Source organism: Colossoma macropomum, unplaced genomic scaffold, assembly GCF_904425465.1.
Source record: "Colossoma macropomum unplaced genomic scaffold, Colossoma_macropomum, whole genome shotgun sequence".
Taxonomy (NCBI): Eukaryota; Metazoa; Chordata; class Actinopteri; order Characiformes; family Serrasalmidae; genus Colossoma; species Colossoma macropomum.
The window spans coordinates 1,075,001-1,102,936 of NW_023494784.1; the positions used below are offsets into that span (position 1 = coordinate 1,075,001).

The window sequence follows — 27,936 nt, forward strand, 5'->3', positions numbered from 1 at the left end:
TCTCTGAGATGCTCTTTTATACCCAATCATGTTACTGACCTGTTGCCAATTAACCACCAGGTGATTTGCACATCTTTGCATTTTGTTTTCATTTACATTCTTACATAATTACAACTTTTTTGGAAATTGGGTTGTAGATATTGTTCAGTTTTGTTTTCGACACAACACCAACAGAGGGAACATCTTTAGAAAGAACGGTGTTCCATCCCTCCAGTATTGTTCTAGACACTTGTAGAACCTATAACAACTTGTCACCCATCTGTTGTTTTCCTGCTCAATGACGCAGCCTATCAGAGCAAAGGGGGCGGGGCTTGTGCTATGGATGCATCTCAAACGGCTTTATGGAGAACTTTTACTTATCTGAGCCAAACAATCCAGAATTAGAGCTCTGCAGAACCAAAAACATTCATTAACATAGAAAAAATCTAATCTAATCTCGGAAACGTGAAAATATGTGTATCGCACAGCTGCGCCGGACTAAAGCCTTCTCTTTTTTGTTTATAATATTATAATTTCATACTGATTTCAATGTGAAATCAGTTTTTTTTAGTGAAAGTAAAACACAATATACATCAAACGCATATAAAAAGGTGGATCTATAACTGCACAATAATGTTGAAGGACATGCCAGCTAACAGTTTTTATAGCTTTTTGTTTTAAAGAGGGCTGGATTAATGTTCCATCTCCAACATCTCTAACAATAATCAGACTTTTGTCTGCGAATTTAGAGTCAAAAACTCCTCATAGGTCAAAATGAAACCATCAGAGCTGAATATCTGATCAGTTAGTGTGACACTGCTGTGGAACCAACATTCCAAAAACAGAACATTTATTGTTCCAAATAAAGTGACTATGTGGTGAAAACTGTGCTAGTAGGTTAAAGGTCATGCTAAGAAGGCCTGACAGACATTTTCAGTGAAATCCTCAGTGTTTAGTGTCTGAAGCCCCGCCCACACGCTAGTGACGCAGCGGCTTGAGCGGCGCTTCATATTCAGGGCGAATAAAACAGCGAATAAAGAGCTCCTGTGATGTGAAATACGGTGCTACAGTGTTTCCGCTCACACAGATAAGGACGGCCTGACTCCTCAAAGCGTATTTAAGATGATTAAAGTTTAATTTTCAGTTTCGTTGACTTCCTTTTCGAATTCGCCGTTCCACCTTAAATGGTGCAGCAGTGACCTGCTCAGCCTCATGCACCAGAATGTAACTGCTGCGCCATTTAAGGTGGACCGGCGAGTTCCACAGAGAAGCAGGCGGAGCAGCAGATGAGCTTCCTCCGGCTGCAGGACAGCGATGTGGACTTTACTCCGCTGCACTGTACCGCTGTTTGAGGCGCACAGCTCGCTCTGATCCGCCGTGTCAGTCATATTTCAGTCATATTCCGGGTGAGGCTGATTAAACTGGTGAAGCTGGTGAGGCTGGTGAACCTGGTGAGGCTGGTGAAGCTGGTGAAGCTGATTAAACTGGTGAAGCTGGTGAAGCTGATTAAACTGGTGAGGCTGGTGAAGCTGGTGAAGCTGATTAAGCTGGTGAGGCGCTGTGTAGCGGTGAAGGCGCGGTTACTCACCCACACTGAGATCACACACAGGGGGAGCACAGCCAGAGCGCGCACGGCTAACATGGCGCTTCAGAACATGGAAACCCACTAAATCGGCTCTGACCCGCCCAAACTCACAGACCTGAGTCTGACTGAGGGTTACAGGGGAGCCAGCGCGTGAGTGCGCGCGTGCGTCTGTGTGTGTCTATCATGTGACTCTCGCGCTCGCTCGCCCTCTGTTCTCCGCTGGGTCCTAATCTCCACCTTCCCCTTAATCACTCTTTATTCTCTGACTTTGCTGGAAAATAATAGCGTAATATTCATTATTTAAATCTGAATAAATCTGTTTAGCAAAGTGAGACACATTAAACTGTCCTCGTTGAGCTTTTTGAATGATCTGATTAATTGATTAATTAATCTAATTAATTAATAAAAATCCGTCTTGTTAACATAACAAGAAGTGATGTGTGACCTAGTTATTATTTCCATTGGGGACCACACTGAGGCGCTGTATTTCTGATGATGAGCTACTGCATCATCATCATCATCACCGTCATCATCACCATCATCACCATCATCACCATCATCATCAATACCATCATCAACACCATCAAATCACCATCATCATCATCATTAATACCATCAGACCACCATCACTGTCATCATCAACATCATCTTCAATACCATGATCATCACCATCATCATCATCACCATCATCATCACTATCATCATCACCATCATCAACACCATCAGGTCACCATCACTGTCATCATCATCACCATCATCACTATTGTCACTATCATCATCATCATCATCATCACCTTTGTCATCATGTTTGTGGTGATTGTCATGCAGTTAGCACGATGCTAATTGGTGGAGTATAAGCTCCAACTTATTGTTACATTAGCCTCGTAGCTCCAGTGCTAAAGCTAATAAATTAAACTTCAGACACCTTATTTTGGCTGATCGACTGTGTTGGCTGATCCACTGTATTGGCTGATCCACTGTATTGGCTGATCGACTGTGTTGGCTGATCGATTGTGTTGGCTGATCGACTGTATTGGCTGATCCACTGTATTGGCTGATCGACTGTGTTGGCTGATCGATTGTGTTGGCTGATCGACTGTATTGGCTGATCCACTGTATTGGCTGATCGACTGTGTTGGCTGATCCACTGCATTTGCTGATTGACTGTATTGGCTGATCGACTGTGTTGGCTGATTGACTGTATTGGCTGATTGACTGTATTGGCTGATCCACTGTATTGGCTGATCCACTGTGTTGGCTGATTGATTGTATTGGCTGATCCACTGTATTGGCTGATTGATTGTATTGGCTGATTGACTGTATTGGCTGACCCACTGTATTGGCTGACCCACTGTATTGGCTGACCCACTGTATTGGCTGATCCAGTGTATTGGCTGATCCACTGTATTGGCTGATTGGCTGTGTTGGTACACATGTAGTGGGATTAATGCTGTACTGTCTCTTTAAGTGGGCGGGGTTTGCGGTGTGTTGGGGTGTGTGCAGCTGTAAGGGTCAGTGTGGCCCTGTTGGCTCTGTGGTGAGGGCAGTTGTTCCTCTTTGGCTTTTAAAAGCTCCTTTTAAAGCAGCGCAGCTCAACAATAACATGGCCTTTATGGCTCTGAGCTGAGTCAGCACAGCACACAGCTTCATTCACAGTCAACACAGCCTCACTGCAGGAGCATCGGCATAGGGTCATTACACGCACTGAGAGCGACGGACAGAGAGCACACTGACCATCAGTCCAATAACACACACAATGAATCAACAGTGCTGAGTGCTTAATCGGTAAATATCGCTCAGAACTCACTGTGCTTCATATTCAATCACTTACACTCACACCTCAGGCCACCAGGGGGCGCCGTCAGCTCAGAAAAGGACATCTACTTCACTATATCAGAGGAGATGAGTTTGACTCAGAGACTGTGTGTAGACTCTCCGATAAATACTTTGGCAAAACTCAAAGAGGAAGTCATGCTGTGGTTGTTTGTTTGGGCTGGGAGCTGAAAAAGGTTGGGAAGCCCAGTTATAGATGATAAGAACAACCTATGTTTGAGAATCAGCTGAGAGTTTTATATCAGCCAAACAGCGGCTTCATCATTTTCCTCTATAAGTCATTATAACCAGTGAAATAGCCCTGGTATTTGGCTGCTGACTCTCTCCATAGCGGCGCTGATGCTTCACTGTCAGTAAATGTCTGTTTATCAGCTGTTCTTCTGTAGAGTCTCTGTTCTAGTGCGGTTCTGCGCTCTTCCTCACAGTAACTGAGATCTTCCTCGTCTCCTCTTCTGTAGAGTCTCTGTTCTAGTGCGGCTCTGCGCTCTTCCTCACAGTAACTGAGATCTTCCTCGTCTCCTCTTCTGTAGAGTCTCTGTTCTAGTGCGGTTCTGCGCTCTTCCTCACAGTAACTGAGATCTTCCTCGTCTCCTCTTCTGTAGAGTCTCTGTTCTAGTGCGGCTCTGCGCTCTTCCTCACAGTAACTGAGATCTTCCTCGTCTCCTCTTCTGTAGAGTCTCTGTTCTAGTGCGGTTCTGCGCTCTTCCTCACAGTAACTGAGATCTTCCTCGTCTCCTCTTCTGTCTTCAGTGTGAGAAATGAGGAACAGTCACTCTTCACTCCAAACTCTTGGGAAACTGGGCGAGTTTTCAGATTTACAGATCTGCTGCAGCTCATTGTAAAGTTTTTCAGAGGAATCCAGGCAGAGTTACAGTTTCTAGGCTATGAAGGACCAACTGGGTGAACCAGTCTGCTACAGCGCCACCCTGAGGCAGAGCAGTGCTGCAGCTCTAGTTAGTTAAGACTGTTCTGACTGAAATATCTCTGTGGTGAATCTGCTGCTCACACACACACACACATACACACACACACACACACACACACACACACACACAGACACACACACACACACATACACACACAGACACAAACAGACACACACACACACATACACACACACAGACACACACACACACACACAGACACACACACACACACATACACACACAGACACACACAGACACACACACTCACACACACACACGCACACACACAGACACACACACTCACACACACACACGTACACACACACTCACACACACACACACACACACACACATATATAGTTCTAGTGGTTCTGCTGGACAGTATGGAGGAGATCAGTGTGACCTTTGACCTTATCACCCATCTCCTCCAGTGAGCCTGAGAGCCGCCGCTCTGTTCCCCAAACTACTCCTCACATTCCCTCACCAGCAAACCAAACATACCAATAACAAACACACCGATCAATAAATAAATAACTGAGCAGGCTGACTCACTCTCAGCGCTGCCTGGGGGCAGAAGGGCATGCTGGGTAAAGACCAGTCACATTCTCAGAACTGAAACCACATCCGGCGTTCCAGAGATCCCAGAGCTCTGATCCCCCACGTCTCACACCAGAGAACCGCACTTCAGTTACTTTAGCTTTAGACCAGAAATATGTAAGAAATGTTCTCCAGTCATCACGACCGCCGACACCACATCAGAGTCTAGAACACGCAGTACTATAAACAGAACAGCTCAAGGGAAAAAAGACAGAAGCTCATACACAGTCGGCGCTCGCTTCATTAGAGCAGCGCTAACGTTCAGACTGGGGGAGATTATCAGAGTGTGTTTACATGCTTTCACTAATCCAATCATAATCAGATTTCTGCAGTTATCCGATTATTCAAATGGTCATGTAAACACCTTACTCCAATCTAGAAATCTGATTAAGAAATCCGATAAAGAGGCTGGATTTCAGCTCAGTAATCAGATTTCTCAGTGCATGTAAACTCTTACTCTGATTTCTTTCGGATTTCTCCGTCTGAGCATGCGCAAGATCAGACAGTGGATATCACGAGACGCTGATGGAGCAACGCTGAAACCAAACACGAAATGAAGGATTTAAATATTCTTCATCTTCCAGATGATGTTTGTTCATATTTTCTGGTATAAGTGGTGTGATGTTAAAAAAAAGCAGCGGTGTGAAGTTTTAGTTTTACGTTATGTTTACGTCGCGTCTTCTTCTGAGTTTATTGGCTGGTTGTAAAGCAGAAATCTGATTACTGTCTGACTCATGTAGACCTGGAGTTTCACCATTATCTGATTACTCAAGTGCATATAAACGCATTGATCTGATTACTGACACAATCTGATTTTCTGCAGTTATCAGATTTTTAAGTGCATGTAAACACACTCAGTGTGTCTCTCTGCTCGTCCTGCTCTCTGTACTGTAATGAGATTCACTGAAGACAGACAGGTATTAATACTGAAGTATTCTGTATTGGTTTATCAGGAAGGTAAGATTAGCTTCATCCACACTGAGTAATAATAATAATAATAATAATAATAATAATAATAAAACTTAATAATCCGATAACTGCAGAAAATCTGATTTTGTTAGTAATCTGATCAGCTTGTTTACATGCAATTGAGTAATCGGATAATGGTGAAACTCCAGGTCTACATGAGTCAGACAGTAATCAGATTTCTGCTTTACAACCAGCCAATAAACTCACAGAAGAAGACGCGACGTAAACGTATCTGTGGAGGACTAATCACAGTCCACAGTAACATAAAACTCAAACTTCATGCTGCGGCGCCGCTTTACCTGAAAATATGAACAGACATCATCTAGAAGATGAAGAATATTTAAATCCTTCGCTTCATGTTTGGTTTCAGCGCCACTCCAAAAGTGTTTTGCTGCGTTTCGTGGCGACGCTGCTCGCTTAATTCTGGTACCGCCATCTGTTTTCACTCATGCTCAGAAAATTCAAAGAAATCAGAGTGAGAGTTTACAGCACTGAGAAATCTGATTACTGGGGCTATAAGTCATTAGAGCTAAACGGCTGGAAGACAATAAGACTTTAGGTCTTTAAGGCTGTACAATTTTAGGGCTGTAGGGCTGTGAGACTGTTGGGCTGTAAGACTTTAGGACTGTAAGGTTGTAGGACCTTAGGGCTGTGGGGCTGTAAGACATCCGTACTGTAAGGCTGTAAGACTTTAGGACTGTAAGGTTGTAGGACCTTAGGGCTGTGGGGCTGTAAGACTTTAGGGCTGTAAGGTTGTAGGACCTTAGGGCTGTGGGGCTGTAAGACTTCCGTACTGTAAGGCTGTAAGACTTTAGGACTGTAAGGTTGTAGGACCTTAGGGCTGTGGGGCTGTAAGACTTTAGGGCTGTAAGGTTGTAGGACCTTAGGGCTGTGGGGCTGTAAGACTTTAGGGCTGTAAGGTTGTAGGACCTTAGGGCTGTGGGGCTGTAAGACTTCCGTACTGTAAGGCTGTAAGACTTTAGGACTGTAAGGTTGTAGGACCTTAGGGCTGTGGGGCTGTAAGACTTTAAGGCTGTAAGGTTGTAGGACCTTAGGGCTGTGGGGCTGTAAGACTTTAGGGCTGTAAGGTTGTAGGACCTTAGGGCTGTGGGGCTGTAAGACTTTAGGACTGTAGGTCTGTAAGACGTCCGTACTGTAAGGCTGTAAGACTTTAGGACTGTAAGGTTGTAGGACCTTAGGGCTGTGGGGCTGTAAGACTTTAGGGTTGTACGGTTGTAGGACCTTAGGGCTGTGGGGCTGTAAGACTTTAGGGTTGCAAGGTTGTAGGACCTTAGGGCTGTGGGGCTGTAAGACTTTAGGGTTGTAAGGTTGTAGGACCATAGGGCTGTGGGGCTGTAAGACTTTAGGGCTGTAAGGTTGTAGGACCTTAGGGCTGTTGGGCTGTAAGACTTTAGGGTTGTAAGGTTGTAGGACCTTAGGGCTGTGGGGCTGTAAGACTTTAGGGCTGTAAGGTTGTAGGACCTTAGGGCTGTGGGGCTGTAAGACTTTAGGGTTGTAAGGTTGTAGGACCTTAGGGCCGTGGGGCTGTAAGACTTTAGGGCTGTATATTGAAGCACCAAGTTGTAAAGTTAACTGTAAAATCCACAGTGCTGTTTTACAGTACAGATCATTGGGGCTCATCTGAGTCAGATACAGTAGAGCTGCAGCCGCTCCTCACTCAGACAGTCATGATCATATTGATTATTCTAACTGACCACAGCTCAAAATGGACGATGATGTGGGCGGCTGATATGGATTTTATGTTCCGGCAGATTGGCTGAGTGCAGATGCAGTTTAGATGCCATGTTACTGGCACATGCACAGCGGTTCGATACATGTGCTTCTGTCCCACCACGAACGGTGGGATCACATGAGCCGAGGGGCTTTACATCATCACTGTGAGGCAAATCACAGGAGTGGCTTTTAGTGCTGCTGATAAAGAGTAAGTAGCTGAACTCTAACGAGCTTTCACTGTGGCTAAAGTCTCTATTAAACTCAAAATTCTGACCACAGCTTGCTGACCTAACAGGCATTTTCCTGTCTTTTATTCATATTATTTTAAATATCCATTTTTGAAAAAAACACATTCCTCATACAAGCAACTACACTTTCACCACTAATTCTAAATCTGATACTAACAAAGTTCTAGGGGCTAAGACTGTAGGCTGTAGGGCTTTTATACTTGAGAGCTCTAGGGCTCTAAAGCTCTATGACTTTAGGGCTCTTACTGCTCTAAGGACTCTAGGAATTTGGGGGTTTTTATGGTGCTAGAGCTGTAAGCCTTCAAATCTTTAGGACTAGCTGTTCTGTAAGGCTTCAGGACTCCAGGGCTATTAGCCTTTAAGGCTGTAACCACTTAAGATTCTATGGCTGTAAGACATTACATACGTTGGACTGTAAGGCTTTAGAACTTTAAGGCTATAGGGCTTTATGGCTTTAAGACTCCTAGGCTCTAGGGTCTTAAGACTTTAGGGCTGTAATATTGTAGGACTTTCGGACTGTAAAACTGTAGGGCTGTAAGGATGTAGAACTTTAGGGCTGTAGGGCTTTAAGACATCAGGACTGTAGGACTGTAAGACTTTAGGGCTGTAGGGCTTTAAGACATCAGGACTGTAGGACTGTAAGACTTTAGGGCTGTAGGGCTTTAGGACATTAGGTCTGTATAGCTGTAAGACTTTAGGACTGCATGGATGTAAGACTTTAAGGATGTCAGGCTTAAATACATTAGGACTGTAAGGCTGTAAGACTTTAGGGCTGTAGAGCTTCAAGACATTATGATTGTGAAACATTAGGGATGTAGGGCTTAAAGATAATAGGACTGTGAGGCTGTAAGATTTTAGGGCTGTAGGGCTTCAAGACATTAGGGCTGTATAGCTGTAAAACTTTAGGGCTGTATGAGTGTAAAACTTTAAAGAGTGTTTTTTATATTTTATTTTTTTCTCTTGGGGTCAGTTTACATTGTTATCAAAAACATTGTCATAATTAATTTCTACACAATTTCTAAACAGGCTGTTTTTGTTACTGTGCCTTTAAGGCTGATATATGTAATATAACTGTTGTGATTGGCTGCCCTGCATTGTGCTTCATTTAAAAACACTGGTTAGAACCTCAGTGTGAATGAGCAGAGCTGAACTGCTGCGGACTGAATAGGGGAATAGATGTAAATGCACTGTTTTTTGTGACGTCACAGAAACTACAAAGTGTGCTGTTTGCTGATTAGTGTCCAACGCCAGGGCTCTGCAGCCCGAGATTCCATGACCTCTGTAGCTTTTTCTTGTTGATTCTGAATGAAAATGAATATTAAATTATGTTGTGTTTGAAACAATGCAGACAGTGAGTTATTACTCTGTGTAACACTGTAGAAACCGACATCATGAGGTCATTATGTGACCTGAGATGACCTGCAGTGAGGGGACAGTCAGGCTATGTCACATATACAACACTCAGCTCTCTGAATAAAGCATCACCAATACAGTGATCAGTCAGTAACCAGGCCTCAATCCAGTGTCTGTCTGTGGGTTCCAGGCTTCAGCCGCGTGTCTGTAACACATTTATTACCACATCAACACACACTGAGGAGGAGAACTCAGCAGCTGAACACAGCAGCAGTACCACACTTTTAGACCCACAGCATCAGCTCCTTACAAGAGCACCTCTAGTGGTTTGTTTCAGAATTGCAGTCACACTTTCCTGCCCTTCTGAGAGGATTTTAACATGACGTTTTTGTTTTTTAACACCAAAGTGTGTACAGTACGTAGTGACGCTGGTTTCAAGTGCAAATGAGGCAATAGTTTTATACGAGGAGGAGCTCGTTAACCTATCGTGTGTGTTCTAGAGGTTCTTGTGGCAGATAAAGAGATACTGAAGTTGTGAAATGGGTGTTTAGCCTGCTGCATCAGTTTTGGCCTATTTTCCTGGGGTTTTCAACCCATTAACTCTTAAAAAGGATGGATGAAGTTTCTTTAAAGGTTCTTTAATGAAGGAAATGGTTCTATATGGAACTGTGAGCTCTACGTAGAACCATTTCATGCTTACATAGCTCATGGTGAAATAGTTCTTCAGATTGATATCTGAGAGGTTTTAACACATTATGCAATAACAGCAGAGCCGGTTCTCTGGTAATGGGCATCTGTATGTGCGTCTCTCTCGCTCTCCACGTTACAAATGGCAGCCTCTTCACCTTTATGTGACATCATATCCAGAGCTGAGAGTGCAGTTCTAGACCTTTCTCACTGAAGAACCTGCAGGATTCCAGCAGAACACTTACAGCGTCTCAGTGTAGATCACACATCTGACATCTCACAGTGACAGATCAGCACATCTAATGTAAACAGTACTGACGTCACCCCAAACACAGCCCTCACCCAGGACAGGACGGTACAGTACACTCTCAAAAAGACGGGTCTTCAGGGTTCTTTAGTAAAGAAAATGGTTCTGTATAGAACCATATACAACACATTCTCCATCGATCTGAAGAACCATTTGACCATGCAAAGAACATGTAGATGGTTCTTTTGAGTGTTCATGGTTCTTTACAGAACCATTTTCTTCACTAAAGAATGCTTGAATAACCACCTTTTTTAAGAATGATTGTTATGTATGAAAACAGACGGTTCAGGTTCCAGGTGGTTGCTATGTTTGTAGCTATGCTGCGTGAGTGACGGTGCATCACGGTGCTGTTTGTTCTCTGTGTCTGGAATGTAACAATAATCTGATCTGTTCCAGAGTAGAGTGACTCAGTGCTGCGTGTCTGTGAGCCGTAAAGGGTTTAATGCTCTCAGTCTCGTAGTTCACAGCTCAGTCACTGCGCTAATGCAGGACTCTCTACATACAGGACTGCGGCTCACTGACCGGGAGTCTGTGGGTCGTCATTTACAGGACAAACGCGTCCTGTAGTGAAACCAGAGAACAACAGGACAACACTAAACCAACAGACAGGTCATCACATTTCACACACACACACATTTACATTTACACTCAGTCTCTGAGCAGACACTGTTATCATCTCACACAACATGCAGACGGTGGAAACCAAAGCATCTCACTTAGCTACATATACAGCGAGACTACAATTAAACAAATAAAGTGAAGACATTGTGAATGTTTATACATAACACACACATATTATTACATATAAATACTTACACATATGTATAAAATACATATAGGACTTTATTATTACATATAGGTACATACATATACACATATAAATATAATACACATTATATAATACATTATATAATACATTATTATTATTATTATTATTATTATTATTATTATAATTATATAATTATAATTATAATTATATTATTATTATTATTATTATTATTACAAGTACTTATGCATAAATATACTATATATGCAACATACTATTACATATAAGTACCTACACGTATATAATTCATATTGGGTGTGTTATATATACAGGCACTTAAGTTTATATAATACATATAGAACATATTATTATTACATACAGACACATGTAAATATAATACATAGGGGACACATTATTAGTACATATAAGCACTTACGTGTATGTATACTACATATGGGTCATATTATGATTATTACATATAAGTACTTGTGTTTATATAGTTCTGCTGTCGGATCAAAACCTTGTATCTCCAAAATGTATAACTTTACAGGAGAAGGAAAAACACACTTTACTTTAAATGTAAGTCAGTGGAACCAATAGATCCAAGTCAGTTTGGGTCGTTTCTTTTAGTCCATTCATCATGAAATTTACACACAATGTAAAGAGGAACAGGTGGTTTGAAAATTATGTCAAAAACTGAAAGGCGCCAAAAATGGAGATACAAGGTTTTCTCCCGACAACAGCGATATACTACATACGGGTCACACTACTATATGTAGCTGAATCTGACGGTGGTGATGTCTGTGATTGTGTATATGCTATAATTAGTATGTTGTGTCGTTAAGCACAGTGTGTTGTTATTGTGCTGCTAAATGAAAACCTGACCCTCTGCAGGACCCCTGCAGTGAGAAGTGGAGCTCAGACGCTGTGATCTTCAGCAGTGTTTGTGTAGAGCTGGAGCCTGTGGAGTTCTATCAGCTGCTGGAGACGGAGCAGCAGCAGGGCTGTTCACAGTGACACACACTCCTGTTCCTCTCTGTGATGTCAGAGTTACAGCGATGGTCATGTGTAAAGAAGGATGTGTAGTTAAACAAGTTTACCGTTTTCTCCAGAGAGCAGGACCTGATCGAGCTATTCGGGAGCCCTATGATTTTTTGGAGGGTCTCCACTGCACACCCCCCGGACCTACACACTGCTAGCATTACAGCTTCTGAGACACTGGTGAACTCTGATAGTTCTGAAAGCAGTGATGGACACATCATACTGGTATTCCAGGTTACTATCTAGTGCACTTAGTGGAGGTGTACTAGTTCTTGGTGACTGACTCACCTGGAACAGTTAAAAATAACGAAATAAACTGAAGCCAGCGATTCCGAACTCTTTAAGGAGACGTTTGTGGGAAGATTAAATATAAATAATCCACTTGCATATAAAAAAAAACGGATTAAAAGCTACAGAGAAAATGTGTCTCCTAACAATCACCTGGAAGAGCTGGTCGACCCCAAAACTGCCCCCATCAGATAAACAGCACTTAAAGCTCTCATCTCTGAGAGAGAGGAGAAAATCAAGCTGATCAGATCTGAAAACATCCACAGGTGTTTCTGTCCATCCTTCCACTGTGAGAAGACAAAAATAGAACAGTTTCTTGTAAAATGTCTCTCAATGTCCGACTTTTTATGAGACTCAAGTCGCTTCTAATTCACCAACTTCTTGTTTAAATTTTCTTGTTCCACCTCAAATGGTGCCTGAGGCGCCAGAATGTAGCTAACTACGTAGCTAACTGTTGCGCCATTTAAGGCGGAACGTGAAAATTTGAACGAGAAGCTGGTGAAAGAGAAACTGACTTCAGCTTTTCACTGCAGATTAAACGTATCAGGAACCAGCTGTGATTAATAATGTAAATAAGCCCATTCGTCTCCAAATTATCGATGTGCATCTTAAATCTCTCTCTTTGCCGTTTCGTTAGCTACTAGCTAGGAGAGATTGTTGTCTGTGCTGCTATGGTGACCAGCAGTCTGCGCTGATCTTCAGGGTTAAAGGGTGAATCAGCAGTTCTACATTAACTCCAGAGTTTAAGACCATTTATTGTTAAACTGTGTTGAACGATCAGCAGAGCTTTATTTTACTGTAAATAATTAATTAATTAATAATTAATTAATTATTTTATTTTTACCTACTAATCTGATTCAGCTGTGGAGCCACAACAGGGCAGTAAAGGGCTGCATGCAGCTCTGAAGCCGTGTATTGCTGACCTGGCTTAAGATATGTTGCGCTCATTTACACTCACAGCTACTTAATTCCACGTAGGTACTCAGTGGTTTCATTTATCATAAGAAGTGAACTTTAGACACCGAGCTTGTCTTGGCTGATTAGCTATGTTTGGGAAGCTACCATCACACTGTGACTGTAAGCCTGTGATGGTGTCAGTCTGAGCTCTTGTGAGGCTGATCAGCTCTATTTACTGTGTTTTTGTTGATGCTCTTGATCTTGAGACAGTCAGTTCAGCTCAATGCAGCCTGATCTGTGTTTATTAATGAACGCTCAGTGTTCTCTAACAGAACCTCTACAGCACAGCAGCTCAGACAAAGATCCACAACAATGGAGCCCATCTGAGCCTCAGGGAGTGGTGGAGGGGGGTTGCGGGGGGAGTGATGGGGGATGGGAGTGCAGAGGGAGGGGCCGGGACCTGTCTGTTCCTCCCCTCCACCCCTCCACCCCTCCACCCTGGAGAATAGCTCCATTAACTCAGCCTTTTGTTTGGTACAACCAGTCATTTCCCATTTGATCTTAAAGCGATAGTAAAAAAAAAGGATCAATTTTAACCACTTTTCTCCCCAACAAGGCGGCTAATGGAAGCGTATACTCCACCAGTTGGCATGCCTTCATCATCACACGCCTTCCTCACACGTTTTAGTGAAGCTGTCTTCACACACTGTTAGAAATGAAGGTTCTGTTCAGGTACATTTTTCACTCATCAAGGAACAAACAGTGTAAATGTTCCTCAAAGCTCCAACAGTGGTTTTAAGGTCTGATTGTGAACCTTAAATAAGTTTTTCCAGGTGAAAAGTTCGTATTTGTACCTTTTCATAACCGAATGTTTTAAACAGAACAGTAAAATAAAAGCCTGGAGACGAGACGGGGTGTGTGGAGTCAGCACAGCTTAGAACATATCATTTCAGTGGATTATGGTTCAGTTATGTTCCCTGACTAAAGGTACTGAGATGGAGCCTTGAGGGAACCACCCCAGTGACAGTTTAGAACCTTTATTTCTGAGAGTGTGTTCTTCAGGTTCTTATTGGAATTTTCTGTTCCACCTTAAACGGTGAAGACCTGCTGCACCGTTTAAGGTGGAACAGAAAATGAAAATTTGGGAGTTTAATTCTTCACTCAGACCCTCTAAACTGTAAAGTGTAATCCGTGGAGGGATGACTGAACTGATCCTGTTAGCCGTGTGTGCTGATGAAGATAAAGCAGCTTAAGTGCAGAGCTTTAATCTCTTTATCTGATCAGGACTTTAGGAGGACTTAAATACAGGATTCAGTTCAGATCGTTAGAGACGCTCCTGTTTTCCTTCACTGTAACTACACAGACCACTCAGACTGATAGCACTGCACTCTACTGTATTTCTTGATGTTGTTGTTGTTGATGATGTCTATATTGTTAATACAGAGGATTTTATTGAATGTACTTTTGAATTATAATTATTTTATTTCTTATTGCCTAATTTAATAATTTCCACCAAATTGTTAATCAGCAATAATAATAACAATGTGTATATTAAACATATAAAACATCAATTAATTTCTAAATATGGGGATTTTTTTCATTTATCATGTATTAACTCTAGTCAGAATCATTACACATATTATTTTAAAAATAAACTAAATTAAATAAAACTAAGTTTAAAAAATATTAAATGTACCACTTTTGTCTCTAATAATAATAATAATAATAATAAGAAGAAGAAGAAGAAGTAGAAAAAGAGATAATGCTAAAAATTCAAACACAAAAGAGTGCTTGGGCCCCTAATATTACAGCTGAGATGCTGCATGAGGAGCATATTAATAACAGAAGGACATTTTATCTTCCGAATGAAAGTATCTGTGTTTATACAGAGCTGTAAACACTGTAAACTAAACTAGTTGATTTTACTTCAAAGAGTCAATCATGCAAACCTACTAAACCAAATAAGTGAATTAACTGAAGAGACCGAAGCTTAAATAACTGTATATTTTAGTGACTGTATATTGTTCAGTATCCACACCTGCAGTGAGCTGAACTCACTCAGCTCAGTCAGAGTAGCTGGTCTCAGCTGATTTTACCCTGTTTATTCACAACATCGTCAGATTAACTCGAACTGTCAGTTAAACTCTTACTTAACTGTGCTTTACTGAAAATATCTATCTGTGTGCAGCGCATTAGCATCAACTGTGGAACAGCTCCAATGTTTTAAACAGACGATTCATACAGTAATAAACAAACGGCTGCATATCAATCAATCAATCAATCAATCAACCTTAATTTAAACTCAGAGTACACTGAGGGAGACTCCAATACAGAAAACAGGGATTGAAAAAATTAGATTGTAATAACAGATCAAATGCTTAAAAAAAGATTAATAATTATAATAGTAAATTTAATAGTAAAAATCAATCAAATCTGAATAAACTATTAAAATTACAACAACATAAATAAGAAATAAGAGATCAAATAAGAATAAAATAAATAAAATCAAATAAAGGAATAGAAGATGTAAAACAAAGAATAAATTGAATAAACCTTATTTTCCAGTTCTGTAAATTTGTCTTTGGCTCACCATGTTGAACAAAATAATAATAATAAATAAAACCCCATTTCCAAAAAAGTTAAGATGCTGTGCAAAATGTAAATAAAAACAAAATGCAATGATGTACAAATCATTTAAACTTTATATTTCATTGAACATAGTACAAAGACAACAAATAAAATGTTGAAACTGAGAAATTTTATTGTTTTTGGAAAAATATTTGCCCATTTTGAATTTGATGCCAACAACACGTTCCAAAAAAGTTGGGACGGGGGCCTGTTTACCACTGAGTTTCATCACCTCTTCTTTAACAGCACTCTGCAAGCGTTTGTGTACTGAGGAGACGCTGCTGTAGATTTGAAAGTGAAATGTTTTTCTGTTCTTGTTTGATACAGGATTTCAGCTGCTCATCAGTTCAGGGGCTCATTTGTCATATTTTTCATTTCATAATGCATCAAATGTTATTAGTGGTGACAGGTCTGGACTGCAGGCAGGTCAGTTTAGGACACAGACTCTTTTAATACAGAGCAATGCTGCTGTAATACATGCAGAATGTGGTTTTACATTGTCTTGCTGAAATAATCAAGGCCTTCCCTGAAAAAGACGTCGTCTGGATGGCAGCATATGTTGCCAAAACATGTATAATGTTCAGCATTAATGGTGCCTTCACAGATGTGCACATCACCCATGCCATGTGCACTAATGCCCCCCTATACCATCATGAATACTGGCTTTTGAACTGTGCACTGATAACAAGCTGAGTGGTCTTTAGCCTGGAGGACACAGTGTCCATGATTTCCAAAAAGAATTTCAAATGTTGATTCGTCGGACCACAGGACACTTTTCCACTTCCCCTCAGTCCAGTGTAAATGAGCTCAGGCCCAGAGAAGGTGGCAGCATTTCTGGATCCTGTTTATATTTGGTTTCTTCTTTGCATTTAAGAGTTTAAACTTGCATTTGTGGATGCAGTGATGAACTGTTTTCACAGACAGTGGTTTTCAGAAGTGTTTCTGAGCTCATGCAGTGATTTCCACTACAGAATCGTGTCTGTTTTTAATGCAGTGCTGTCTGAGGGCCCAAAGATCACAGCCAGCAGACCTGAGAGCACACCAGCTACAAATACACGAGCTACCAGTGTAATTATAGTACAGCTAAAATTAGCTACGTTTACAATAAAAAAATAACTTGCAGCTAAGAAGTGAACGTTGATTAAACAATAAATAAATGAAATAAATCATTTAAAAGAATAATAAAGTGACACAGACAGTATCAAACGTACTAAAGGTTAACTAAAGTCAGATAAAGCAGCTGCAGGCTGAGTGGAGGGGCTCTGTGTTACCCAGTGGCTGTGAATGGTCTCATTCATTTCTCCATACAGTGATGAAGAAGCGTCACACATCTCTGAAACTCTCAGCTGAGTCTGAGTGTCTCCATCAGTCAGTTCAGAACATAAGAATAACATGACAATGAGAACAACAGCAGGGAAACACCACATTCAGCATGAGAGCTCGCGCTGACAGCTTAGAGCAAGATGAAGACAATGGTTCCTCAGGTTGATGAAGAATGTGCTGTTTATGGTTCTGTGTAGCACCAAAAATAGTTCTGCTACTGTTATGATGTCAACCTTGGAACAGTAGCAGAACCCTTTTTGGTGCTGTATAGAACCCTATACAACACACTCTCCATCCATCTGAAGAATCATTTCACCATGCAAATAGAACTCATGGTACTAAATAGAACCATTGCCTTTACTAAAGAACCTTTGAAAGAGTGTATTTGAAGGATTAAATCAACTTTGAGTAACATAATTAAGCTACAATTATAATGATATAATAATTTCATTATAAGTATATGTGAACTTTATTTTTAATGACGCACTTTTACTAGTATTTTAATAACACTTTTGTCTATAATTTCCTTTTTATGCTTTTTAATTTTCCTTTTTTTTAATTATTAGTTTATTTCTTCAAGCTTCTGCACTTTGTATCTGTTCATTACTTTGTTATTATATTATATTTTTTGCTGTACATCGTTGTTTACTTTTTATGTTTATGGATTTTCCCTCTTCAGCTCTTTGTCTTTATTTTGTCTTTTGATTTTTTGTTTACTTTATTTATGTAAAGGTCACTAAATTGTCTTTGTGCATGAGACGTGCAACATAAATAAACTTGCCTTGAAGTGTTGAGTAGTTTTTAGTAGTTTGCAGGCTCTTTCGTTTCCTGCAGGTTTGTTTTTGTTGCGCCTCTACACGTCGCGCTGAAACCGAGCTCTGTGATTGGTTATCCTGAGTGTCAGTCTAACGGCCCCTTTCTGTCAAAGTAGACGTTTCTCGGCTATATTAGGTGTCAAAACGTCTCAGACTCTATAACAGCAGGCAGAGCTCTGTCAGACAGTATCAGAGAATGAGTGGACGCTGAGCTGTGGGAGTGACCGACCTCAGAAACAACATTATTGATCTTCAGACAGACCCACTTCCTGTTTCCTGTGTGGAGGAGCATTAGTCTCTTCACTGAACCCTCCCTGAAAGCTCTTTAATGAGGTGCAGAGTTTAGAAGTGAAGCGCTCTTATCTCAGCCTGAGAGGATGTGGAGCAGCAGATCAGATAGACTCGCTCGGTTTAATGGCTTTGATGAGACACACTGTAAAAATACGACTGAACAAAAGACCGAATGACTGTTTTGTTGTATTAGTTAGTAAAACTTTATCCACTTCTGAGTCTTGGTTCCTCTCAGTGGTTCTTCCTCTCACTCTTAGGGAGTTTTTCTGGCCACTGTCTCCATTGGCAACGCTCATGGGGGCTCAGACCCGGATTTTTCTGTAAAGCTGCTTTGTGACGACACCTGTTATATACAAATAAATTAGACTATTTTTATCAGGTTGGTTGAGCAGAAAGCCTTAAAAACTCTTTGTAAAGACTTCATCACTGCAGAGAAGAAGATTAGTTTGATGAATGATATCTACTGAGTTATGATAAATGACTCTCATGGTCCTGAGTTGTGTCAGCTGGGGGATTTTTGGTGCTAATGTCATTTATTAGATTAGCTCTTTCTCCAGCGCAGAGTTCAGAATTCCATAATCACTACAAATATAAATACAGACGCACTATAAATATCAAAACCTCAGAAGTCTCATTAAGAGTCATTATGAGTTTATTATGAGTAAAGTCACCCCCCCACACACACACCCACACACACACTTCAGCAAACAGGCGTGTCTGATTATCTGCCTGGGCAGGAACTCCACACTACACTGAGTTCTGCTAAATTCCTCAATACTAATGTGACTGAAAACGCTGCTGCAGCGAGTTCAGACCAGCCCTGATTCTGATGTCTTTAATCAGATCTGCTCTGTGCTGCTCACAGATCCTGACCTCCCGAAGTCTTTTCCACTGAGAGTGATGTTAGTGAGTTTGTCTGCTTCATCTGAATCACTCTGAGGGGACGGATCTGGATCAGGGGGATGTTTCAGTGGAGACTCAGTGGGTGTCAGATCGGTAATCAATAGAAAAGGAATAATATTATATCAGCACTGTTTATGACTTTACTGTAACTCAGAGTCTCCACACTGACTGTACTCCCCACATTTCACTGTGTACACTGAGCACAACCCTGCACTGCTTCACTTCACACAGATATGAAGTTCAAAATTCTGTAATCGCTACAAATATCAAAACAAAATCACTACAAATAGCAAAACAAAATCACTACAAATATCAAAACAAAATCACTACAATATAAAAAACACTACAAATATCAAAACAAAATCACTACAAATATCAAAACAAAATCACTACAATATAAAAAACACTACAAATATCAAAACAAAATCGCTACAAATATCAAAACAAAATCACTACAAATATCAAAACAAAATCACTACAATATAAAAAACACTATAAATATCAAAACAAAATCACTACAAATATAAAAAATCACTACAAATATCAAAACAAAATCACTACAAATATCAAAACAAAATCACTACAAATATGAAATAATCACTACAAATATCAAAACAAAATCACTACAAATATGAAAAATCACTACAAATATCAAAACAAAATCACTACAAATATAAAAAATCACTACAAATATCAAAACAAAATCACTACAAATATCAAAACAAAATCACAAATATGAAATAATCACTACAAATATCAAAACAAAATCACTACAATATAAAAAACACTACAAATATTAAAACAAAATCACTACAAATATCAAAACAAAATCACTACAAATATGAAAAATCACTACAAATATCAAAACAAAATCACTACAAATATGAAAAATCACTACAAATATCAAAACAAAATCACTACAAATATAAAGAATCACTACAAATATCAAAACAAAATCACTACAAATATAAAAAATCACTACAAATATCAAAACAAAATCACTACAAATATCAAAACAAAATCACTACAAATATGAAATAATCACTACAAATATCAAAACAAAATCACAAATATAAAAAATCACTACAAATATCAAAACAAAATCACTACAAATATCAAAACAAAAACACTACAAATATGAAAAATCACTACAAATATCAAAACAAAATCACTACAAATATAAAAAATCACTACAAATATCAAAACAAAATCACTACAAATATCAAAACAAAATCACTACAATATAAAAAACACTACAAATATCAAAACAAAATCGCTACAAATATCAAAACAAAATCACTACAAATATCAAAACAAAATCACTACAATATAAAAATCACTATAAATATCAAAACAAAATCACTACAAATATAAAAAATCACTACAAATATCAAAACAAAATCACTACAAATATCAAAACAAAATCACTACAATATAAAAAACACTACAAATATCAAAACAAAATCGCTACAAATATCAAAACAAAATCACTACAAATATCAAAACAAAATCACTACAAATATGAAATAATCACTACAAATATCAAAACAAAATCACTACAAATATGAAAAATCACTACAAATATCAAAACAAAATCACTACAAATATGAAATAATCACTACAAATATCAAAACAAAATCACTACAAATATGAAAAATCACTACAAATATCAAAACAAAATCACTACAAATATGAAATAATCACTACAAATATCAAAACAAAATCACTACAAATATGAAAAATCACTACAAATATCAAAACAAAATCACTACAAATATAAAAAATCACTACAAATATCAAAACAAAATCACTACAAATATCAAAACAAAATCACTACAAATATGAAAAATCACTACAAATATCAAAACAAAATCACTACAAATATAAAAAATCACTACAAATATCAAAACAAAATCACTACAAATATAAAAAATCACTACAAATATCAAAACAAAATCACTACAAATATCAAAACAAAAACACTACAAATATGAAAAATCACTACAAATATCAAAACAAAATCACTACAAATATAAAAAATCACTACAAATATCAAAACAAAATCACTACAAATATCAAAACAAAATCACTACAAATATGAAATAATCACTACAAATATCAAAACAAAATCACAAATATGAAATAATCACTACAAATATCAAAACAAAATCACTACAAATATAAAAAATCACTACAAATATCAAAACAAAATCACTACAAATATGAAAAATCACTACAAATATCAAAACAAAATCACTACAAATATGAAAAATCACTACAAATATCAAAACCAAGTCAGTTGAAGTTTTTGCTCTACTGTAACCTCATAGCTTTCAGCAGTTAATAGTGAGTAATCATGAATGTGTGTACTGTAACCATGGAAAAGGGTGTAGTGTAACTATGGGAACGAATGTAGAGTAACTGTGGAAATGAGTAACCATGGAAACAAGTGTACTGTAACCATGGCAATGGGTGTAGTGTAACTATGGGAACGAGTGTAGTTTAACTGTGGAAACGAGTGTAATGTAACCATGGAAATAGGTGTAGTGTAACCATGGAAACAAGTGTAGTGTAACTGGAAATGAGTGTAGTGTTTACACATTTACACACACAAACTATAGATCACTGTGTGTGTGTGTGTGTGTGTGTGTGTGTGTGTGAGACCGCTAACCCCTCAGTGTGTGACCTGAGGCAGTGGACTAAGAGCTGTTAATGGAGCTGGGTGGGGGGTGTGGGGGGGTAATTAACCCATTAAAGTGATAAATCATGTCATATAACTCCCAGTCTGAGTCCCACTCCGGTCCTGGTGAGTGGAAGTGAGAGAGGTGGTGCTGAAACAGGGATGAAACAGTGTCTGTGTCCTCATCAGCATCCAGCATTAAACCGGTTAGCCCTGTTAGCTCATTAGCTCTTCTGAACAGGCAGCATCTGTTACTCATCCACCACGACATCCTGCCGATTCCTCTCGGCTACTCGTGGATAGTAATACGATAAAAGCTCTCGTCTGTGTGATGACGAATGTTTGTGCTCTCACTGAAAACAGTGGTGGCATCGTTTCTCTTTCCCACGGTTAACTGATCGTCCATCAGCTCACAGACTCTCCAGTATCAGGAGTCAAAGTGGTGTGTTTGTGTGGTGACAGTATGATGAAGACCAGCCCACCTTAAACTCTAACTGAGCTCCTCCTGCTGCTCACACAGCTCTGCCGTCGTGCAGCATGACTTTTCTAAAATCTGTGCGTTTTCATCTTCTTCCTTACTCAACTTTTATTTGTTAATTATATGCTACTCTGAGGTAAACAAGGTGACTACATGGTGACAAAATGAAAACTGAGTGTTATGGCCTGGAAAACCAGCCTGGAAACATCATTAAATAGCTGCCTCTCTCTGGACCCACAACCAGGGCCACCGGACCCACGGTGGCGAGCGGGTATTCACCCCACCACTTTCAGAGCACCGTGGCCGCGCCGCACTACTTTCTGAGTTCAGGCTGCGACATAAAAACATCCGCTTTCCCTAAACTTTGTAAAGCCCTGACCAGCACTAACAGGCAGAGTAAAACTAAAACAGAGCCAATCAGAACCTCCATTTCAGATGGGAGGAGTTTCAGACCCGCCTTGATTAGTGCGGACCTGCCAAACTTTTCCTTTAGTTCTGTTCTGACCTGCGACTCCACCCAAATTCAGATCCGCACCAAACAGCTGAACTGTGTTGATTCATGAAGGAAAAATCAACAGATTACAAATATTCCTGGAGTGAAAAGACTCCTTTACTCACTGATATACTTTAGCAGAAGTACAGTAAAATGAAGGGCAGTTTTAGTCTTAAGGTTGATTTGAGTTTGAGGCCTAATTGCATTTCGTCACTCAGCCAGACGCTTTTCTAATTTTTGAATCAAAATGTTTTTCCCCAACGCTTTTGGAGGTGAGGTGCCACCCCTGACCAGACCAAAGGAAAAATGCCAACTGCAAAATTACAAGACAAATGTAAGTGTTTATTTTTTCACAGCAGCTTTACCGTCAGCGATGAGCCTAAAATAACAGGTTTATCATGTATAAATGAACTCATTATAATATTAACTAAGATTAAGAGAAAAACAATAATAAAATACAAATCGTCTAACCAATAAACAGGAGAAAAAGGAACCGACCCAAAAACAAACAGGCCTCTTCCCTACTGAGCTGCTTTGTGGCGTTGTAATTAAAGAGAAACAGTAAAGTAAAAATAAGCCGTTATGATACTAATTAAGTATCTCACACAGACACAAACACTCTACCAGCATAACAAACCAACCTCTAACCACAGGTCCAGCTGGTTGGTCTGGGCAGGCAGGTGGGATGAAACACTGACGAAAGGTTTTGTCATAAACGTGACAATCATGACAGTCATTATGCTACAAATGATGCTAACGTTAGCTAAGTTAACTTATCGCCATGTCAGCGTTTCTCACTGCCCACCTGCTCGGATACCTGCTCATCCTCCAGCTTTTTCATCCCTTATGGAAAAAGATATATGGATATATATATATATATATATATATATATATATATATATATATATATATATATATATATATATATATATATGGATATATGGATGGATTTGAAACACACTGCAGTCACAACACATTTATTTTAAAATGTATGGGGAAATTTTACACATAGACAAAAATAACTGTATGTAAATGTGTTTATCAAATCCATCTGAAAATGTACAAAAATACCCAGAATCCTGTCTGATGCTCTTCACTGTCTGATACCTTTAGAAATGAATTTGTGTTCCAGTCTCTTCATTTTAAATCTGATCAAATGATCCTTTATCAGGACAGAAGTGAGTGTTGTGGGTATTGATACTCTGTGAAAATGCAGTTATGATCTGATATCTTGTTTATGTGAAGTACAAACCGACTGTACATGATTAATGCAAGTCAGTACTGTTCATTCAGCTCATGTATATTTAGTTAAGCTTTGTTAAAACCACATAAAATGTAACAAAAAATAAAATACAAATAAATGTTTTTAAAATATGTGTTTAATAAATTTGGTTTAACTCTTAAGCAATTACAGATATACTGGATGTGACGTTTATAGTGTATATAGAGCATTTTTGTGTTTTCATGCATGAGTTTATTCATTAGCTCACAGTAACCAGCCCAAAACACTACTGCCCCACTGGGAATTCTCCCCCACTCTCCTGATAACCCACTCCAGCACTGACACTTACCAGTGTTACACTGTCCACTCTTAGTGGGTGACAGTGAGGAGTGGATTATTCAGCACACTCATCCTCCGCTGGGTTAGCCTCAGCAAGTTAGAGTGAAGTGAAGAGGTATCACAACAGACTGTTAGCTAACGAGCCAGCTAGCAGAGTAAAGTGTGTTTGCGGTTGTGTGAAACAGATGGACCAGTTTGTAACTGAAAGCCCAGGAAATCGACCATTGTGGTTGTGAAACATGAAGCATTTTAAAGTAGTTTATTACTGTAGTTTTCAAGATAAATGACTCAGCGAGCAAACAGACCAAACAGACTGAACAGACCAAACAGACCAAACAGACCAAACAGACCGAACAGACCAAACAGATCAAACAGACTGAACAGACCAAACAGACCAAACAGATCAAACAGACTGAACAGACCTAACAGACCGAACAGACCAAACAGATCAAACAGACCGAACAGATCAAACAGATCAAACAGACTGAACAGACCGAACAGACCAAACAGACCAAACAGATCAAACAGACAAAAACAGACCAAACAGACAAAAACAGACCAAACAGACTGAACAGAGCAAACAGACTGGACAGACCAAACATACTAAACAGACTAAACAGATCGAACAGACCAAACAGATCGAAGAGACTGAACAGATCAAACAGACTGAACAGATCGAAGAGACTGAACAGATCGAACACACTGAACAGACCAAACAGATCGAACAGACTGAATAGATCGAACAGACTGAACAGATCGAACAGACTGAACAGATCAAACAGACCAAACAGACCAAACAGATCAAACAGACTGAACAGATTGAACAGACTAAACAAACCAAACAGACTGAACAGACCAAACAGACCAAACAGACTGAACAGACCAAACAGACCAAACAGATCGAACAGACCAAACATACCAAACAGATTGAACAGACTGAACAGATTGAATAGACCAAACATACTAAACAGATCGAACAGACCAAACAGACCAAACAGATCGAACAGACCAAACATACCAAACAGATTGAACAGACTGAACAGATTGAACAGATCGAACAGACCAAACAGACAAAACAGACTGAACAAATCGAACAGATCGAACAGACTGAACAGACCAAACAAACCAAACAGACCGAACAGACCAAACAGATCGAACAGACCAAACAGACCAAACAGATCGTACCGACTGAACAGATCAAACAGACCGTACAGACTGAACAGACCAAACAGATCAAACAGACTGAACAGACCGTACAGACTGAACAGATCAAACAGACAAAACAGACCAAACAGATCGAACAGACTGAACAGACCAAACAGACTGAACAGACCAAACAGATCGTACCGACTGAACAGATCAAACAGACCAAACAGACGGTACAGACTGAACAGACCAAACAGATCGAACAGACCAAACAGACCGTACAGACTGAACAGACCAAACAGATCAAACAGATTGAATAGACCAAACAGACTGAACAGACCAAACAGACCGAACAGATTGAACAGACTAAACAAACCAAACAGACTGAACAGACCAAACAGACCAAACAGACTGAACAGACCAAACAGACCAAACAGATCGAACAGACCAAACATACCAAACAGATTGAACAGACTGAACAGATTGAACAGATCGAACAGACAAAACAGACCAAACAGACCAAACAGACTGAACAAATCGAACAGATCGAACAGACTGAACAGACCAAACAAACCAAACAGACCGAACAGACCGAACAGATCGAACAGACTGAACAGACCAAACAGATCGTACCGACTGAACAGATCAAACAGACCAAACAGACCGTACAGACTGAACAGACCAAACAGATCAAACAGACTGAACAGACCATACAGACTGAACAGATCAAACAGACAAAACAGACCAAACAGATCGAACAGACTGAACAGACCAAACAGACTGAACAAACCAAACAGATCGTACTGACTGAACAGATCAAACAGACCAAACAGACCGTACAGACTGAACAGACCAAACAGATCAAACAGACTGAATAGACCAAACAGACTGAACAGACCAAACAGACCGAACAGATTGAACAGACTAAACAAACCAAACAGACTGAACAGACAAAACAGACCAAACAGACTGAACAGACCAAACAGACCAAACAGATCGAACAGACCAAACATACCAAACAGATTGAACAGACTGAACAGATTGAACAGATCGAACAGACAAAACAGACCAAACAGACCAAACAGACTGAACAAATCGAACAGATCGAACAGACTGAACAGACCAAACAAACCAAACAGACCGAACAGACCGAACAGATCGAACAGACTGAACAGACCAAACAGATCGTACCGACTGAACAGATCAAACAGACCAAACAGACCGTACAGACTGAACAGACCAAACAGATCAAACAGACTGAACAGACCATACAGACTGAACAGATCAAACAGACAAAACAGACCAAACAGATCGAACAGACTGAACAGACCAAACAGACTGAACAAACCAAACAGATCGTACTGACTGAACAGATCAAACAGACCAAACAGACCGTACAGACTGAACAGACCAAACAGATCAAACAGACTGAATAGACCAAACAGACTGAACAGACCAAACAGACCGAACAGATTGAACAGACTAAACAAACCAAACAGACTGAACAGACAAAACAGACCAAACAGACTGAACAGACCAAACAGACCAAACAGATCGAACAGACCAAACATACCAAACAGATTGAACAGACTGAACAGACCAAACAGACTGAACAGACCGTACAGACTGAACAGATCAAACAGACAAAACAGACCAAACAGATCGAACAGACTGAACAGACCAAACAGACTGAACAAACCAAACAGATCGTACTGACTGAACAGATCGAACAGACCAAACAGACCGTACAGACTGAACAGACCAAACAGATCAAACAGACTGAATAGACCAAACAGACTGAACAGACCAAACAGACCGAACAGATTGAACAGACTAAACAAACCAAACAGACTGAACAGACCAAACAGACCAAACAGACTGAACAGACCAAACAGACCAAACAGATCGAACAGACCAAACATACCAAACAGATTGAACAGACTGAACAGACCAAACAGACTGAACAGACTGAACAGATTGAACAGATCGAACAGATCGAACAGACAAAACAGACCAAACAGACCAAACAGACCAAACAGATCGAACAGACTGAACAGACCAAACAGACCAAACAGATCGTACCGACTGAACAGATCAAACAGACCAAACAGACCGTACAGACTGAACAGACCAAACAGATCAAACAGACTGAACAGACCGTACAGACTGAACAGATCAAACAGACAAAACAGATCGAACAGACTGAACAGACCAAACAGACTGAACAGACCAAACAGATCGTACCGACTGAACAGATCAAACAGACCAAACAGACCGTACAGACTGAACAGACCAAACAGATCAAACAGACTGAATAGACCAAACAGACTGAACAGACCAAACAGACTGAACAGATCGAACAGACCAAACAGACCAAACAGACCGTACAGACTGAACAGACTGAACAG

The 27,936-nt window shown here is 39.8% G+C and overlaps 2 protein-coding genes across 2 annotated transcripts in view; one reads left to right on the forward strand and one right to left on the reverse strand.

Annotated features, from left to right (window-relative positions):
• Window positions 1-1,715, reverse strand: part of glb1l (galactosidase, beta 1-like) — a 20,788-nt gene extending 19,073 nt beyond the window's left edge. The window contains exon 1 of the mRNA XM_036575389.1: window positions 1,568-1,715. Within this exon, the coding sequence (XP_036431282.1) occupies window positions 1,568-1,621 (54 nt within the window). The 5' untranslated portion in view covers window positions 1,622-1,715. The remainder of the gene's footprint in view (window positions 1-1,567) is intronic.
• An 11,927-nt stretch (window positions 1,716-13,642) lies between these two features.
• LOC118809269 (110 kDa antigen-like) lies at window positions 13,643-27,675 on the forward strand (the record flags this gene model as incomplete). The annotated part of the gene is made up of 4 exons (XM_036572415.1): window positions 13,643-13,744; window positions 25,912-26,193; window positions 26,407-26,751; window positions 27,622-27,675. Coding segments are annotated over exons 1-4 (783 nt in total), but the record flags the coding sequence as incomplete, so codon positions are not given.
• Between the last annotated feature and the right edge of the window lie 261 nt (window positions 27,676-27,936).